Below are 18,347 nucleotides of genomic sequence, written 5' to 3'. Positions count from 1 at the left end.
GGAAACGGTGTGCCCCCACAAGCTGGTGGGAGTTTTGGAGGTCTGGTCGCGGGACCAGCCATAGACGCACAGGGTGGAAAGATACGGTCGGGCGGGAACCCGGTGTGTGTGTCCGCCCTTGCCTGGGTGCCGGGTTCACCGCAGAAGAACGATCGTATCTGGAACGGAGGGGTCACAGTCGGTGACCTCAGAAGACATTACAAAGGGCTCATCCAAAAGCTAACTGCGAGGAATATCAAAGGTCTGTTTGGAATCCGTTTTGAATATTCATTCGCTTTCGCTCTCTCTCTTCTCTCCGCCCCAACAGCACAACAGCGATTACTGCGAACTGAACTGAACTAAATTGAACTGAACTTTGCGTCACTTGAAACTGATCATTTACCCCTAGAATGCGATAGAGCTTGATTGATCCTATTATCATAGTTCCGTGTACATGTGCGTTTATTCATTGCTAACTTGTTGCATTTATATCCTTACTATTAGAGTACTGTGTTGCTTATTTCTTTAATAAAACTTTCTTAGTTCCAGTAATCCAGACTCCAACTAAGTGGTCCATTTCTGCTGGTTTGGCAACCCAGTTACGGGGTACGTAACAGTATGCATCTCAGTTTCCTCTTAGCAAATCCAAAGAGGTGTGACTGTCTCTTCTCTACTGCATCCGTTCTAAGGGTAATGTAGATTGGGAGACAAACAAACATGAAAAACGTTTTTCCCCAGCCATTTGCTGTTCCTTATATTACCTTTCACCACAAACTGCACTGATGGACAAAAGAGAAAAAAAGGTTCTTTGCCCTCTAAAAAGGGATTATATTTGATATCACTAAAATTTAAAAAACAATCCACCAATGACTTGCTACTATCTGTAGAAAAAATGCATAGTCTCCTCTCAAGAACGACTATATGAAGAAAAATTAGTTAAAATGTCAATATGATAAGAGATATGAAAGGTTGTAAACCATGGCTTTTCATTGTGAGACTAACAGGTTTACATGGGGTATATGATTATGAAACACAAAATAATCAATTATTTCACATATTGTCTCTATATAAGCTCATCGATAGTTAAAACAGTCATATAGCTTTGAGTGAACAGATAATATAGAACAAGATATTGTAAAATGCTGACAATTGTGAGATTTCGTAAGCTCAGCCAGAATCCACCAGGAAGATCACAACTCAGCTGCAACCAGAATATACAGGTCCTTTAAATATTTGCTTAACTGACAAGGATAACTCATCTTCTCACGGTCTAAATGCTAAATATGATCATGGAATGGTGTGGTGGGTGTGGAGGGGTAGATTCCCACTTTAGATCCATATGTTCCAATTCAAGCCCTCAAGTACCATTACAGAACGGCAATCCTGGTCTCAAGGAGATGTTACTGGTACAAAAGAGTGAAAGAAAGATTCTCTTTGGATCTATCCAAACTTAATACCATCCAGAATAAGGCGTGTTGCTTTTCCTTTGAGAGAGATTGGATAGGCTGAACACCCAAAACTTGAGGGCACACGTTTAATAAAATAGACAAAAGGTTTAAATAGAATCTGACAAAGAGCTTTTTCCACCCAGCTGTTTAGAACATATTGCTTATGTGGTGATGGAGGCAGGTATTTTCACTACATTTAAGTAGCATTTGGTCAAACTCTTGATTAACCAATGTTAGATCACAAACTAAGACAGGAAGAATACAGACAAGTATTTAATGGCTGCTGTGGTTACAAAGGGCTGAAAGGCCTACTTTTGCACTGTACAGCACTATGAATAAATTCCGGAGCCTCATGACAAGAGGGCCATGGCTACTCTGAACTGTCTTTATAAGACTATAAGACTTTAAGACATAAAAGCAGAATTAGGCCATTATGCCCATAGAGTCTGCTCCGCTATTTCATCATGGCAGATCCAATTTTCCTCTCAGCCCTAATCTCCCGCCTTCTCCCCACATTTCTTCATGCCTGACCAACTAAGAATCTATCAAACTCTGCCTTAAATAAACATAAAGACTTTGTCTCCACAGCTGCCTGTGGCAGAAAATTAAAGGGATTTACCACTCTCTGGCTAAAGAAATTCCTCCTCATCTCTGTTCCAAAAGACACCCCTCTATTCTAGAGATTCTGGTCTTAAATTCTTCCATCACAGGAAACATCCTCTCTACATTGACTCTATGAAGGCCTTTCACCATTCAATAATTTTCAATGAGGTCACCCCTCATCCTTCTGAATTCTAGTGAATACAGGCCCAGAGCCATCAAACACTCTTCATATGACAAGCCATTCAACCCTGGAATCATTTTCATGACCCTCCTTTGAACCCTCTCCAGTTTCTAAGATAAGGAGCCCAGAAACTGCTCACAATACTCCAAGTGAGGTATCACTAGTGCTTTATAGAATCTCAAGATTATATCCTTGCTTTTATATTCTAGACCTCTTGAAATGAATATTAATGTCACATTTGCTTCCTAACCACAGACTTGACCTGCAAATTAACTCTTAGAGAATCCTGCACAAGGATTCCCTTTCCGCCTCCGTTTTTTGTATTTTCTCTCCATTTAGAAAATACTCAACCCTTTTGTTTCTTCTACCAAAGTGCATGACCATACACAATATAACAATCTTATAAACATGCCCTCCAAATCACAAATAGCCCCATGCATCTCCCACATAATTGCAGTAAAAGTACTAACCTATCACATATTCCAAGGACAGTGTGATTTTAATCATGTTTAATAAGAGAAAATAGACATGTTAAGTGGATTTAACACCATCCTTGATATACATTCTGCTGGCAACTTAACGCTCCATTGTCTAAACTGGTGAAAATATCTTACTGCATAATATTCACATCCATTTTAGATAATCCAGCTAGAGAAATGTTTCTTTAAGAAGACAGGAACAGGTGGGAGGTATTTATTGAAATGAAGTGTGAAGGATACCAATAAGGGCAAATCAGGAACAATGATGACATGAAAACACAATCTCTATTATTTTATACACTGCAGGAATCTTATTGATCTCATCATTTAGTTTCTTATTGAGATAATATGAGAGAACCATACCTTCTTTAGATGTACTTACTGCCACTCACAATGACTTCTTCTAAACTGATTGCTTACATGATTCTATCTGCTAGGTGCATGCACCAGTCAATCCTTCCTCCATTATAACCCGAATGCTGGCATCTCCTTTTAAAAATGTATAAGCGGTTGTACATGGATTCCTAAAGTTCATCTTTATTATTCTCAAGGAAAAACCGGCCCATATAGTATATCCCACTTAGAATGATTAAGGATATCAGAACTGGAAAGTTAGAGACCATGTACAAATTGATGATTTGTTAGCACATTTGCTGTATAGTTTTAATTCACTTTCTGTTCAGTGTTGTATGAAGGTCTCAAACCACTCCGACAAGTTCTATTGCTCTTCTTCTCTATTAGAATTTGTGTAATAAGAGGAAAACAAAGATCTTGCAGTGTTTAATGATACCAACAGCTTGCATCATATACCTTTGTTCCTCAAAGCTTCCCAAACAGCAACACAGACATAAACCAAAATAGATTTAGATAGCAAGTATGTGTGTAGTATCCCATAACAAAAGACCCTTAGTGTGGGGGAAACATCTGATAATGGCACAAGCAGGAAGATAGCGCTCACTAGAAGTCCATAACGAATTATCAATTTGTATGTAGTACATTTAAAAGAGCATAAGAAGGGTTCTGAAGACCAGTTAAAGGCACTACAGTCTAATGAACTACTAATAGAGTTATGATAATAAAAGCACCAATGTCTTCTTGAATGGATAGAATATGGGACAGTATAGCACAGGAATAGGCCCTTGTTCCATGATGCTGTACCAAGCACGATGACAAATTAATCTCTTCAGCCTGCAAGTGACACACATCTCTCCATTTCGCATAAAAGCCCCTTGAACAATGTTATAATTACTTGGAAGTATTGGATACCCAATTAGAAAGGACATTCTGTTTTGGATGCATCAGGCATCTGCAGACAACTATTATACATGTTTTCTCATCGAGTACTGGGAACATGCAGTCAACTTTAAAAAAAAAGTGGTCACATATACTCATGGCTAGCCAGAGATGTTGTGGCACCTGTACTGGACTTTGAGGTGAGTGGCCCTGGGCTCGAATCCAGCCAGCTCTTTGCAAGCTTTTCGTCCATGCTGGGTTGAGTGTCAAGGTAGCAACTCAGCCTCAAAAGATAGACAAAAATGCAGATGGAGTTTAACCCAGATAAATGTGAGGTGTACCTCGGTAGGGCAAATGGAAGGAGACAGTACACTGTTAAGGGTAAGATCCTTAACAGTTTTGTTGAGCAGAGAGATCTTAGGAGCTAAGTTCATAGCTCATTGTAAGTGGCTATATGGGACGATAACGCAGCTAAGAAGGCTTATGGAGTCATTGAGTTCAAAGTTCAAGAGGTTATATTGCAACTTAATAAAATTCTGGTTAGGCTGCCTCCAGATGTATTGTGTACAATTCTAGTTCCTCCCACCCCCATAGTAAGGATATTGAAGCTTTAGAGAGGGTGCAGAACAGATTTAGCAGGATGCTGCCAGGTTGAGAGGGCATATGCTATCACGAGAGACTGGATAAACTTAGGTTGTTTTCCCTGGAGCACCAGATGCGGAGGGGAGATCCGATATAGGTTTACAAGGTTATGAGAGGCATAGGTAGAGCAGACGCCAACTGGTGACGTAGTGGCATCAGCGCTGGACTTCGGGGCGGAAGGTTCCGAGTTCGAATCCAGCCATGCTTTCCAACCGTGCTGGGTTGAGCGTTGAGCTAGCAATTCAACCTCGTAAAAAAGAAATTGCCTGCTACAGAAACATCAACAGCGAACAGTTGATGGCCTATCTTCCAGAATTCTTCTAGGTAGAGCAGACAGGGTTCCCAGGGTTGAAATGTCTATTACCAGGTGGTACACATTGAAGGTGAGAGGTTTAGGTTCATGGGGAACGTGAAGGGTAATTTTTTTTTTTAACTCACAGAGTTGAGGAATGCACTGCCTGGTATGGTGGTAGAGACAAATACATCAGAGGCTTTCAAGAGATGTTTGGTATATGGATATAAGGAAGATGGCGGAACATGGACATGATGTAGGTAGGAGGAATTAGTGTTTGGGTGTTTTTGATTTGCTTTTTAAACTGGTTTGACACCACATTGTGGACCGGATGACCTATTCCTATGCTGTGCTGGTCTACGTTCTATAAATACAAAATTATGAGGGGTTTAGGAAGGGTTGACAGTAAAAAAGTATCACCTTGTTAGAAGTGAATAAAACTATAGGAGGCAGATTTAGAGTATAGGATAAAAGATTTAGGGGGGAAATTGGAGAGTGACTTTTTTCACCCAGTGAATGGTGAGTAGCTAGAATTCACTAGCAGAGAAAGTAATAGCATTTAAAAAGAATCGCTTAGGCATAGAGGGCTAGGAACCAAGTCCAGGAAGAGGGGATCAATATAGATGGGTGCCCAATGAATATAATAGGAACAGAAGTAGGTCATCAGGCCCTTCAAGCCTGCCCTACCATTTACTACTATCATGACTGATCTACGCTAACGTCAACTTGTCTTCTGCATCTCCTCTCCATACTCTCCTATTCCGTGATCTATTAAATGTCTATCCAACTCCACTTTAAATACTTCTAGTAATCCAGCTTTCATCCAGGACAGAGAATTCGGGACACTCACCGCCCTCTGAGAAGAAGTTACCCAGTATCTCAATTTTAAATGACTGGCCTCTTATTTTGTAGTTATATGTAGAGCACGATGAGACCCAAAGCTCCACTGAACATGAATATCTATAAGAGAAAGTGATGCAAGAGAACAACAGAACCTGTAAGAAAGATGTACCAGCTAAAGGTTGTTTAATTTCCCGAGTAGAGGAGGGGAGTCATTCATGGAATGCCAAGGATATCCTCAAAAAGTGACATGTTTCATATGAAATATGCTAAATCACAGACCTCCATGTAAGAGAAGTGATCATTACCAAACAAGTACATTATTTTGCTTCAAGAAGAATTTCTTGGAGCCCTAGCTGAGATATTTGCATCATCATCTGTAGCAAATGTTGTGCCTTTATTTAAAGAGGGATGCAAACAAAAAACTGGGATATATAGACCAGCAAGGCTAACATCTGGCATTGGAGAGGGTCCCGAGAAGGTTCGTGGGAATGATCTCAAGAATGAAAGGGTTAACTTATGAGGAGCATTTGATTGCTCTAGGCCTGTACTCACTGAAGTTTGGAAGAATGAAGGGGGATCTTATGGAAATCTATTGAATATTTAAAGGCCTAGATTCAGTGGATGTGGAGGGTGTGTTTCCTATAGTGGGGGAATCTGGGACCAGACAGTACAGCCTCAAAACACAAGTGATGTAAGCATTGCTTTTGAAAAGAAATGAGGAAGAATTTCTTTAGCCAGAGGGTAGTGAATATGTGGAGGGAGAGTCACTGAGTATGTTTAAAGTGGAGATTGGTAGGTTCTTTATTAGTAAGAGTTTCAAAGGTTATCGGAGAAGGGAGAAGAATGGGGTTGAGGTGCTGATATACAGAGGAATCTTGGGATCCAAGTCCACAGTCCCCTGAAAGTAGCCATACAAGTCAATAGAGTGGTAAAGATAGCGCACGACATTTATTACATAGGGTACTAAATTCAAGAGTCAGGATATTATGTTGCATCTTTATAAACCTCCCGTTAGGCTACACCTCAAGTATTGCATTAATTTCTGGATGTCCTATTATAGGAAAGATATGGAGATTATAGAGAGGGTGCAGAAGTTATTTACTACAAAGCTGCCTAGATTACAGGGCATGTGCTGCAAGGAAAGTTTGGACAAACTAGGCTTGTTTTCTCTTGAGCAGCAGTAGCTGATGAGTGACCCAATAGAACTTTATAAAGTTATAAGAGGCATAGGTAGGCTAGACAATGGTCACTCCCCCCCCCCAAGAGTCAAAATATCTCAATACATGCATTTAAGGTGAGAGAGGCAAGTTCAAAGGAGATATGTGGCACATTTATTTACTCCCCCCCCCCCCACACACACACACAGGGAGATTGGGAGACTGCTTTGTCAAGTACCTCAGCTCCATCTGCAAAAAGCAGAATTCCTCTGTGGCCAACCATTTAAATTCCTATCCCTATTCCCAGTCTGACATGTCAGTGCATAGTCTCCTCTTCTGTCACAATGAGGCCACTCTCAGGTTGGAAGAACTACACCTCATATTCTCTCGAGGTAGTATCCAACTTGATGGCATGAACACTGAACTCTCCAAATTCTGATATTTTTCTCCTGCCTCTTTGCTCTTCTTTATTTCCCCACTCTGGCCTCTTCTCAACAGCCTACCATCTCACCCAGATGCCCCTCCTCCTTCCCCTTCTCCCATGTTCTACTCCCCTCTCTTATCAGATTCCTCCTTCTCCACACCTTCACCTTTTCTACTTATCACCTGCTATCTTCTTACTTCATTCCCCCACCCCCACCCCCCCACCACCTGGGTTCATCTATCACCTTCTAGTTTTTCCTCTTTCCCCTCGCCCCACCTTCTTATTCTGGCATCTTCCCCCTTCCTTTGCTGTTCTCATGAAGGTCTCGGCCAGAAATGTCGACTATGTTCATTTCAATAGATGCTGCCTGATCTGCCGAGTTCCTCCAGCATTCTGCGTTTATTGCTCTGTATCGTACTAACTCAGTTCTGGACGTTTGTGCAGATGATCTCCCTTTGTATCATGGAAAAACCCAATACAGGCCCAGCCTGTAATGTTACTATGGTTACTTACCTCTCTCACCTTAAATGTATGCCTGCAGTTATCCATGTCAAATGTTTCACCATCAAAAAATTGAAAAAGACTATGTTTCCTTGTAGGACTCTAGAGCTTAGTTCAGATGGTAGAATTGAATTAAAATCCTCCTCAATATTATTTTGCAATTTCATATGTTCTTTGGAGAATACCATCATATGTTTAAAAAATTAGAATTTAAATCAATACACACAAGGCAGAAAACAATCTGCTTATTAAAAATAATTCAGGGGGGCGCTAGTGCACATGCGTATGGATTAGACGCATTTGATCAGTGCTCCTCTCCGAGGCCTCGATAAAATTACTATTATACCGTGTTCTATTCATTCATAGGCCAACAGTGTATGTCTAAACGAAGTGTCTGGAAAGGTTTGACAATGCCGAAGGCAAATAAGGCCAAGACCGCCGACTGCCAAACTACCGAAGTTAGTGCTAACAACGGGTCGGTAAAGCACTTCTCCGCGTCTGAGATACCGCCCGATAAAACTTAGGCCATGTGCAAGGAATTAGGTCAGGAGATTTCTGAGTCAATTCTGCACGGCATTAACGACCGCTTTGGTGTTTCTGAGACCAAGTTTGAGGCACTTGGGGCCTCCCAGGCTGACTTACAAGCCCGTGTGGCTAATCAAGAACTAACCACCAGTGACCTTGAAACACCGGTGCAAGAGCTTGAAGTTAGGTATTCAGAGCTAATGAGACAAAATAGCCAGCTTGAAGCTAAAGTGCATGACTTAGGGGCTCGTTCCCGGAGACATAATATTAAGATTGTAGGGATACAAGAGGGTGAGGAGGATGGTAATCCCACTGAATTTGTTTCCAGACTGATTCCCAAGTTGTTCGGAGAAGAGCATTTCCCATATCCGGTTAAAGTCGATCATGCGCATCACTCTCTCTATCTGAAGCCGGCTGCCAGCAGGAAACCGCGCACCATCTTGGCACGTATCCATCACTTTCAAGTGTAAGAGCTGATCCTGCACCGCAGCAGACTACAACCCATGCAGTACAAGGGAAACAAGGTCTTGATCTTCCCGGACTATACTAAAGAGATGATGACTCAACAAAATAGAGAGAGTACAGAGGAGATTTATTAGAATGTTACCTGGGTTTCAGCACCTAACTTATAGTGAAAGGTTGAACAAGTTAGGTCTTTATTCTTTGGAGCGTAGAAGGTTGAGGGGGGGACTTGATAGAGGTATTTAAAATTATGAGGGAGATAGATAGAGTTGACGAGGATAGGCTTTTTCCATTGAGGGGGAAGATTCAAACAAGAGGACATGAGTTGAGGGTTAAAGGGCAAAAGTTTAGGGGTAATATGAGGGGGAACTTCTTTACTCAGAAAGTGGTAGCTGTGTGGAACGAGCTTCCAGCAGAAGTGGTTGAGGCAGGTTCAATGTTATCATTTAAAGTTAAATTGGATAGCTATATGGACAGGAAAGGAATGGAGGATTATGGGCTAACTGCAGGTCGATGGGACTAGGTGAGAGTAAGAGTTCGCCATGGACTAGAAGGGCCAAGATGGCCTGTTTCCACGCTGAAATTGTTATATGGTTATTATCCATCCTGATCAGACAGGGTTTGTCCCGGGTAGGTTCTCTTTTTCCAATGTCAGATGCCTCCTTAGTACTATATATGCTGATCATGGGAAAGCTAATGGGGCAGCAATTTTATCCTTGATGCACAAAAGGCTTTTGACCAGATTGAATGGCCTTACATGTCTGAGTCACTGTACAGGTTTGGGTTCGGCGAGTCATTTGTATCTTGGGTAAAACTGATATATGCCAGCCCAATGTGCTGTATTATAACTAATGGTGACAAGTCAACTCTGTTTCCCCTACACCGTTCAGTCCAGCTGGGGTGCCCTCTCTCGCTGGCCCTTTTTGCCGTCACGGTTGAGCCCCTTGCCTTAAAAATAAGAAGTCACCCAAATATTCTGGGTTTGCAAGTGGGAGGTATTGAAACACTTATTAGTTTATATGCTGACGATGTGATACTCTTACAAAACTCAGAAAAGTCAGTCCCTCTTCTAGATTTAATCACCTCTTTTGGCAGAATATTGGGATACTCAATCAATTGGACAAAAAGTGACTTTGTGCCCCTCTCCAACGACTACACGCAGGGTTTTTTGGAAACTGTCCCGTTCAAAGTGGTTAAAGATCATTTTACTTATCTCGGCTTGATAATCCCCAAAGATCCTAAATTAATATTCAAATTAAACTTCGCCGAGTTTCAAAACTTAAACAGAATATAGAAAGTTGGAAAACCCTACCTCTGTCCATGATTGGTCGTATAAACTCAATTAAAATGGTTTCCCTTCCTAGGTTTCTCTATCTTTGTCAAAATCTCCCCATTTTTCTTATATCAGCTTTCTTTAAAGAGTTGGACTCCATAATATTGTCTTATATCTGGAATTATAAGAATCACACAATTTCGAAAATTCATTTACAAAAGCCCGAGTCTGAAGGAGGGCTGGAATTACCTGTATTTAGACACTATTATTGGGCTGTCTTTGCTAGGGCTTTAATGTTTTGGCAACAGGGGACTCCGGATAACCTAGCCCCTGGGGCTCCCTTGTGGCTATGTATGGAGTCCAACTCTGTTGTCAATTCCTCCTTGCCAGCCATGCTGTTCTTCAAGTTAGAGGGGCCTGGAAGTTCAAAAAGTTTGAGTTTTGTTTTGAAAAATTTCGTCAGAATTCTAAATCAGATTAGGAGCGTTCTGAATTTACCAGAGACCTCTGTACAAACACCAATCTGTTTCAATCACTCCTTTCTACCCTCATGGTTAGATAAAACCTACCATGCTTGGAGGGAGAAGGGTCTAGTTTCTACTGAAGACCTGTACATAGAGGGACGGTTTGCAACATTTAGTCTGCTGGAAAAGAAATTTGAGCTGCCTCATTCGCACTTTTTTCATTATTTGCAAATTAGACACTACATTCAATCAAAGATTCGTAATTTTGAAATCCTTCCAGGGAAACATATGTTTTTTTTGATATTTTAAAGAACCCTCCTGACTCCAGGCATCTCGTTTCTAAGTTTGTACGTTTGTTTGATAATTGCACTGTAGCATCTACTGTGAAGATTAGAGACGCCTGGAGAGAGGAGTTGGGCATTGAATTATCTGAAACTGCCTGGGATAAGTGTTTGTCTATGATACAGGCTTGCTCTGTTAACAGCAGGCACCAACTGATCCAGTTTAAAGTTGTCCACCGTCTCCATTACTCTAAACTTAGATTGCACAGGATTTACCCTTCTGTCTCGCCAATGTGTGATAGATGCCAAGGGATGGAAGCTACGTTGTCACACACCTTTTGGTTTTGCCCATTACTGACTGAATTTTGGTCCAAAATATTCCACTGGTACTCAAAGGCCTATAAAAGATCCTTTCCCTTGGAAGCTGGTCTCGCTATAATTGGCTGCTCGCAATCTACTATTTGTTTCCCTGCAGCCATACAACAGTCTCTGATGCTGGGGATGATTGTTGCCAAAAGACTTACCTTGAGGAAATGGAAATCACTCTCTCCCCCTTCCTTTCGGAGATGGATGGCTGATATGATCTCAGTCATACAAATGGAGAAACTTAGGTTCTTGAGAACCAATTCAATTAAAAAATTTTCGGCTATCTGGGATCTATTTCTTGCCTACCTGGCCGAGGCCGGGGGTGGATGAGCAACTTCCCCCCCAGCTTAATGTTTAGTATTTTTGAGCACTTTGTACAATAGGCATTCCTCTAATGTTATGTCTTTCTTTTTATTTATTTCTTTTTTATACATGTCTGAGTTGGTACGTTTTTGTTGATTTTTTTTGAAAATTTTGAAAATAAAGTATTTAAAAAAATAATAATTCAAAAAATGAAAGTAACAATCTCTATATGAAAGAACTACACAGATAAATGAAAAGTAGATTTGACTGTCATTTTGAATAAGTCATCCGTTTTGTGAAAAATCCAGGATTGAATTTTGAATAAAATAACATATTTCCACCAAGATAGCCATCAACAGATTCTACAGTGTCCTTTTTGAATTTTTTGGCTCATCTATCTTGGAGAAAGCATGTAAACTCTGATTCACTTTATAATCAAGATCTGGTCCCGAAGCAAATTTATGCACCAGTTTAAATAAATTAGTGGGAAATGCCTTTGCTAGTGATGGTAAGTGACTGCGCATGATAATTTTATCCCACTTTAATTCTTGCTCTCACCTTCACAATATATTTTTATTATTTATTCATTAAGATCTTAAAATAACACCAGTTAGAACATATTTTGTGTTTACTACTTTACATTTAGCAAGTGACTTCTCAGCCACCAATCTTCAAATCTGAATGTAAATTGTGGATTTAATTTGAATGAACAACAGTTTCCCAAAAGCTGTGGCATGGGTGCAAATCAGGAAGTGTGAAGTTTGTGTGTAGTTTCAAAGAAAGCAGTCTAAATACAGAATTGTCCTTTGATGTTTAGCACATAAAATACCAAGCCCAGTGAGACCTTACAATGAAAAGTGTCTCATTATGTTGCCTGCTGCATCTTGTTTGGTCGAATACAGAAGCTGCTTCACATCTACCAGTACTTTTCTCCGTTGACTTCATTCATGCAATACCAATAAGTAGCGATTCTGCATGCAGCTCCAATTGGAATTATCAAATATTCTTGTGGTGCACAGATACAATGGTTCTGTCTCAGTCCTGCTCAACAGATCTGGAACATCTAGTGGTCAAACGTTGTCCATTTTATCTGCCAAAGGAATTTTCCGATATCATCCTGGTAGTGTATATTCTACCTCAGACTAACACCAAGCAGGCACTGGAGGAGCTGAGCACCGTAATCAGCAGGCACAGAAAAGCACCCTGATGCTCTCCCTATCATTGCATAGGATTTCAACCAAGCCAACCTGAAGAAGTCTGTCAACTACCACCAGCACATTACCAGTGGAACCACACTTAAGCACTGTTATACCATCACTAAGAACCCTTACCATACCATCCAATACCCACACTTTAGAAAGCACTTCTGATCCCGGCATATAGGCAGAGACTAAAGACCGCAGCAGGGATGAGCACTGAGAAGGTATGATCAAGGAAGGCGTATAATCGTTTACAGGACTGTTCTGTTCTGAGTCAGTGAACTGGACAATATTCAGGTATTCATCTTTAAATCTGAATGAGTACAGCAGAGTTGTCACTGACTTCATCAAGACCTGTGTGGATGAGTGTGTGCCTTGGAGAATATACCAGATATACGCAAACCAAAAGCTGTGGATGAACCAGGAGAATTGAAGTCTGCTGAGGGGTAGATCTGCAGATTCAAAACTAGTGATCCAGAACTATACAGAAAGTACAAGTAAGACCTATGGAAGGCTACTTTAAGAGTGAAAAAAAAAAATTCCACTTGAGGTTAGAGAGAGATTTGGATGCACGTCAGCTCTGGCTTTGTAGAAAGCCATCACTTCCTACAAAGTGAAACCTAGCATCATGAACATCAGTGATGCTTCACTCCCAGATGACCTCAACATCTGTTATGCAAACTTTGAAAGGGAGACTATAACTACAGTTGTGCAAATCCCAGCAGCATCTGGTGACCCTGTGATCTCTGTCTTGAAATCCGACATCAGAACGTCTTACAAGGGGGTGAATCCGCACGAGGCATCAGGCCCTGGTATACCCGAAAGGGCTCTGAAAACCTGTGCCAACCAACTGGGAGGAGAGTTCAAGAACATCTTCAATATCTCACTGCTGAAATCGGAGGTTCCCTGCTGCTTCAAAACGACGACCATCATACCAGTGCCCAGGAAGAGCAGGGTAGGCTGCCTCAATAAGTCACCCAGTAGCACTCCTTATCTGGTATGACGTTTAGAGAGGTTGGTCACGGCAAGAATCAATTCCTGCCTACGTGAGGACCTGGACCTGCTATAATTTGCTTATCACCACAATAGATCTACAGCAGATACAATTTCACTGGCTTTCCACTCGGCCTTGGATCACCTAGACAATAGCAATACCTACGTAAAGCTGCTGTTTATTGATTACAGCTCAGCATTCAACACAATCATACCCTCAGTCCTTGTGCCTTTTTCACCACACAGCTGGTGTGTACAGACCAAGTGAAGTCCTCAGTGATGTGGATGCCGAGGAACTTAAAGCTGTTTACCCTCGCAACTCCAGATCCATTGATGTCAATAGGGGTTAACCCGTCTCCATTCCTCCCGTAATCCACAACCAGCTCCTTTGTTTTTGCGACATTGAGGGAGAGGCTGTTTTCTTGACACCACTGCGTCAGAGTTGACTTCTTCTGTGTAGGCCACTTCGTTACTGTTTAAGATTAGGCCAATAAATGTAGTATCGTCAGCAAATTTAATTAGCAGATTAGAGCTGAGGATAGTGACACAGTCATGGGTTTTCAGGGAGTAAAGGAGGGGACTTAGTACACAGCCCTCAGCTGCTCCTATGTTGAGAGACAGAGGGATAGAGGTGAGGAAGCCCACTCTTACCACTTGCTGGCGATCTGACAAGAAGTCCAGGATCCAGCTGCACAAGGCAGGGTCAAGGCCAAGGTTTCTGAGCTTCCTGTCGAGTCTAGACAGAATTACGGTGTTGAATGCTGAACTGTAGTCCAAGAACAACATTCTCACATAAGCATCCCTCTTCTCCAGATGTGTAAGGACATTATAGAACAGTGGCTATTGCATTGTCTATCGATCTGTTTGTCAGTAGGCGAACTGTAGAGGGTCCAATGTGGGTGGCAGCAAGCTGCAGATGTCGTCCTCGACCAGATTCTCAAAGCATTTGCTTATTATTGACAAAAACAACAGGAATTCTGCAGATGCTGGAAATTCAAGCAACACACATCAAAGTTGCTGGTGAACGCAGCAGGCCAGGCAGCATCTGTAGGAAGAGGTGCAGTCAACGTTTCAGGCCGAGACCCTTCGTCAGGACTAACCTGACGAAGGGTCTCGGCCTGAAACGTCGACTGCACCTCTTCCTACAGATGCTGCCTGGCCTGCTGCGTTCACCAGCAACTTTGATGTGTGTTGCTTATTATTGAGGTGAGTGCAACAGGACGCCAGTCGTTCAGGCATGTTACCTTGGTCTTTTTTGGTACAGGGACAATGGTGGATAATTTGAAGCAGGAGGGCACTCTACCCTGGGAGAGGGAGAGATTAAAAATGTCTGTAAACACACCTGCCAGTTGTGCTGTGCACATCCCGAGTACTCGCCCTGGGATGCCGTCCGGTCCCACAATTTAGACTATTCTATGCAATTCTGGCCATCTACCTGCATAAAAGATGTCAACAGGGTTGTAAGAGCACAGAGAAAATTTACAAGGATGTTGTCAGGAGCGGAAAACTCGACTTATATGGAAAGGTCCAATTGGTTAGGACTTTATTCCCTAGAGCGTAGGAAAATGATAGAGTTATACAACATTATGAGATATAGCTAGGGTAAATGTAAGCAGCTTTTTCCACTGAGGTTGGGTGACACTAAAACCAGAGGTCATGGGTTAAGGATGAACGGTGAAATGTTTAAGAGGGACACAAGAAGGAATTTCTTCACTCAGAGGGTGGTGAGAGTGTGGTACGAGCTGCCAGCAGAAATGACAGCTGTTGATTCGATTTCAATATTTAAGAGATTTTGGATAGGTATATGAATGGGAGGAGTAAGAAGGCTATGGTCTCAGTGCAGGTTGATGGGATGTCGATGGGACAAGGCAAATTCATAGTTTGGCAGTGAATAGATGGGCTGAAGGACCTTTTTCTGTACTGTAGTGTTCTATAACAGTGAATAGGATCTCAAATGGCCATCTTACAGCTTTGAAAATGTCATCATGGAAGGAGCACGACCAGTGCAATTTAAAATTGGGTTTACACAATTCAAAAGGGGCCCTATGAACATTATCAGTACATAGATATCTAACAAATGAACATCCTGTTCAGGTAACATAACAACATACTTCCTTCTTGGAAATGAACTGTAGATATTAGTCCTGATTAAACTAAAGCTGGTAACTGTAATTTGGCACCTTGAACTCAGCAATGCTAAAACCACCCAAAATTATATCAACACATCCAACATCAAAGGATGTCTGTGTGCCATTCATGGAAGAACTACCTTCCACACCCATCTCTACTCTCAAGGTACCACATACAGTTTAATCCAAATTCACCCAGATATCGAAGGTGATTTTCAAAGACAATCCAAACAAATGATGCATTTTAAGAAGTCCAGTCTTTTAAAAATCATGATTGGCTCAACTGCCTTCTACAATCTTAACCTATTCGATAACAATGAACAAGCATTGTTTAAATGGCACAATTAATGTTGTATAAACATTAAGGTATGAACGAAATATGACAGCACATCACATAAGGATGGCTTGATCAGGTAGGTAGATTTTTTAAAAATGCCTTAAAAGAGGCAAGTGCAACTGAGTGGAGTAACTTATGGCAATAATTACTAAATTTGGTCCTTGGGCAGATGAAGGCCCTAAACTTCAGCTACTAGTACTTGGAATCAATTCATAAAGCATTGTTTTGATTCACAATGGCAGAATCTCTCCCCCAGAACATTTAAACTAGCAAACCAGAACACAACAAACTTTGAACTAATCAGCAGCTATGAAATAGCTAGCAGTACCATGATCTGGAAATATTATGCTAAAGATATTTTGCACTTTAGAAGAAATACACGTCAATTAAGTTGCTTGCAAAATAGCATTAACTTACTGTGATGCTGTGATATGGTACATTCTTCTCAACTAAAACTCAAAACCAAGAAACTTCAAAGTAAACTGTTAAATTATCAAAGTAAACTAATAAAGAACACTACCAATTATTAGAGAAACTGAATTGACAGTATTCTGAAATATACAGAAAATAACTCTTAAAAGTCAACTTCTGAAGCTGGAGCTGAAAAATCTGCTGATAGTACCCGATACGTTTGACCTAATTCAATAATATAACCTATACTTACTAACTTAGTCAAACTAAGTAAAGCAAATTCTTATCAAGTGTGACGTGCCTAATGCCAAATGTTGGTGATAACTTACCTGAGATCTGTCTTTTATGTTATAATGTCCCAACTTCCCTCCACAAAGCATTACAAGTTTATCAAGTGATGAAAGAAGGAAGTCTATTGCATTGCAATTGTCTTTGGAGCCCCTGATCCATGCAATTTGGTCACCCCGCAGGTGTCTTTTGGAGTAACCAGTTCTCCGACCAGCCAACTGTCCATCCCGTAACTCTCCAACAAAATGCAAATTTCGTACTTCTTCAAAAATACAATCGCCGATCATTCTTCCCAAAAAGTTGTCAATGAAATAATAACCATGTTCGTTTAAACGAGGTACGATACACTCTTTCGCCAGCTTCTCAAGGTCTGAAAACATCCTGCTATATTTTTTGCTATTTGTCGAATGTGTCGCCAATTTGAAGAAACTTTTGACCGGGGATTCCACCTGATATGTTTGTTAATTCATAAACCGCTTCTTACTCATAGCCAGATAGGTCGCAAAAACCTTCTCACTTCGGCGCCGATCTACCCACCCACGTCGCCGGAATTAAAGGCAGCTGCGCACTGGACTACTTCAAACCAGAGAACGGGGGACGTGCCATTACTCACTAGATGCGACGTGCCCAGTGTGCGAGTGGGAGGTGCCGGGAACATTTGTGGGTAGGCCCAGCCCTCGTCGCCATTGAGGAATCCCAGCGCAGCATGTAGGCAATATCGCGTCGATTTGCACAGCAATCAGATAGGTGGATAAAAACAATACCCCCTCCATCCAGTCTCCCAGTAGTGCAAAATTCCCCATATTAGTCATTTCTTCAATCAAAATAAGCGAATTATTCAACGACCTCGCCATATTAATGTCACTTTTCTTGGTGATTCTGACTGGCACGGAAAGGTGAAGGAAGAAACATTTAAGTTTTATTTCACTTTACAGCAATATATATTTCATTGTTTAACTTTTGCTTTCCACATCATCATGAAACTTTTATTTTTTCCTTCCCATTTGATTATCTTTAACTTTTTCAAGTTCTGATAAGCTGTCATAATTTGAAACGTTACATCAGTTGCCCTCTATTCAGGGCGTTTAACTAGCTGAGTATATCTTATAGTTTTAATGTGATCGTTTGAAATCTAATTATTAATTTAATTAAGCCTTTTCAGAAATACCCAAATACAAAGCAAGCTTATGGGCCAAATGGCCTATTCCAATTTCTGTTGTTCGTTTATAACGGAATGACTTACTAAAAGTAGCATACTTTTGACCAATTAAGGAATGAGAGGCAAATACGGCATATCTGGAAAACAATGGATTCGCTGACCAAATATGTTCCAGTATGTTAATTATTAGTTAAAGATTATGTTGCTTCATTAATAATGTATGAACTTAAGCACTAATATAACTTCTCAAAATCATTTTCTAGTTTTGAAGCCTTCATGTCTTTTTCAACAGTAAAAACAGGAGAAATATTCATTAATAACCTTTAAAAAAAATTATAATTTTTGTTTATGTGATGTGTGTAATAGAAGAACATA

General features: G+C 40.9%; 1 protein-coding gene across 2 annotated transcripts in view; it reads right to left on the bottom strand.

Moving 5' to 3' along the window:
- egln3 (egl-9 family hypoxia-inducible factor 3) overlaps window positions 1-18,347 on the bottom strand; it is a 55,047-nt gene that overhangs the window by 26,800 nt on the left and 9,900 nt on the right. The window contains exon 1 of one of the 2 annotated variants that reach the window (XM_063050179.1): window positions 16,855-17,352. The exons of the other annotated variant lie outside the window; for it this stretch is intronic. Within the exon in view, the coding sequence (XP_062906249.1) occupies window positions 16,855-17,193 (339 nt within the window). The 5' untranslated portion in view covers window positions 17,194-17,352. Of the gene's footprint in view, window positions 1-16,854; window positions 17,353-18,347 lie in introns of those variants that run through there. 2 annotated transcript variants of the gene reach the window in all.

This window comes from Mobula hypostoma, chromosome 1, assembly GCF_963921235.1.
Source record: "Mobula hypostoma chromosome 1, sMobHyp1.1, whole genome shotgun sequence".
Classification (NCBI taxonomy): Eukaryota; Metazoa; Chordata; class Chondrichthyes; order Myliobatiformes; family Myliobatidae; genus Mobula; species Mobula hypostoma.
Note: the sequence above shows the minus strand (reverse complement) of the source record. Positions and strands in the feature narration are given on the sequence as shown.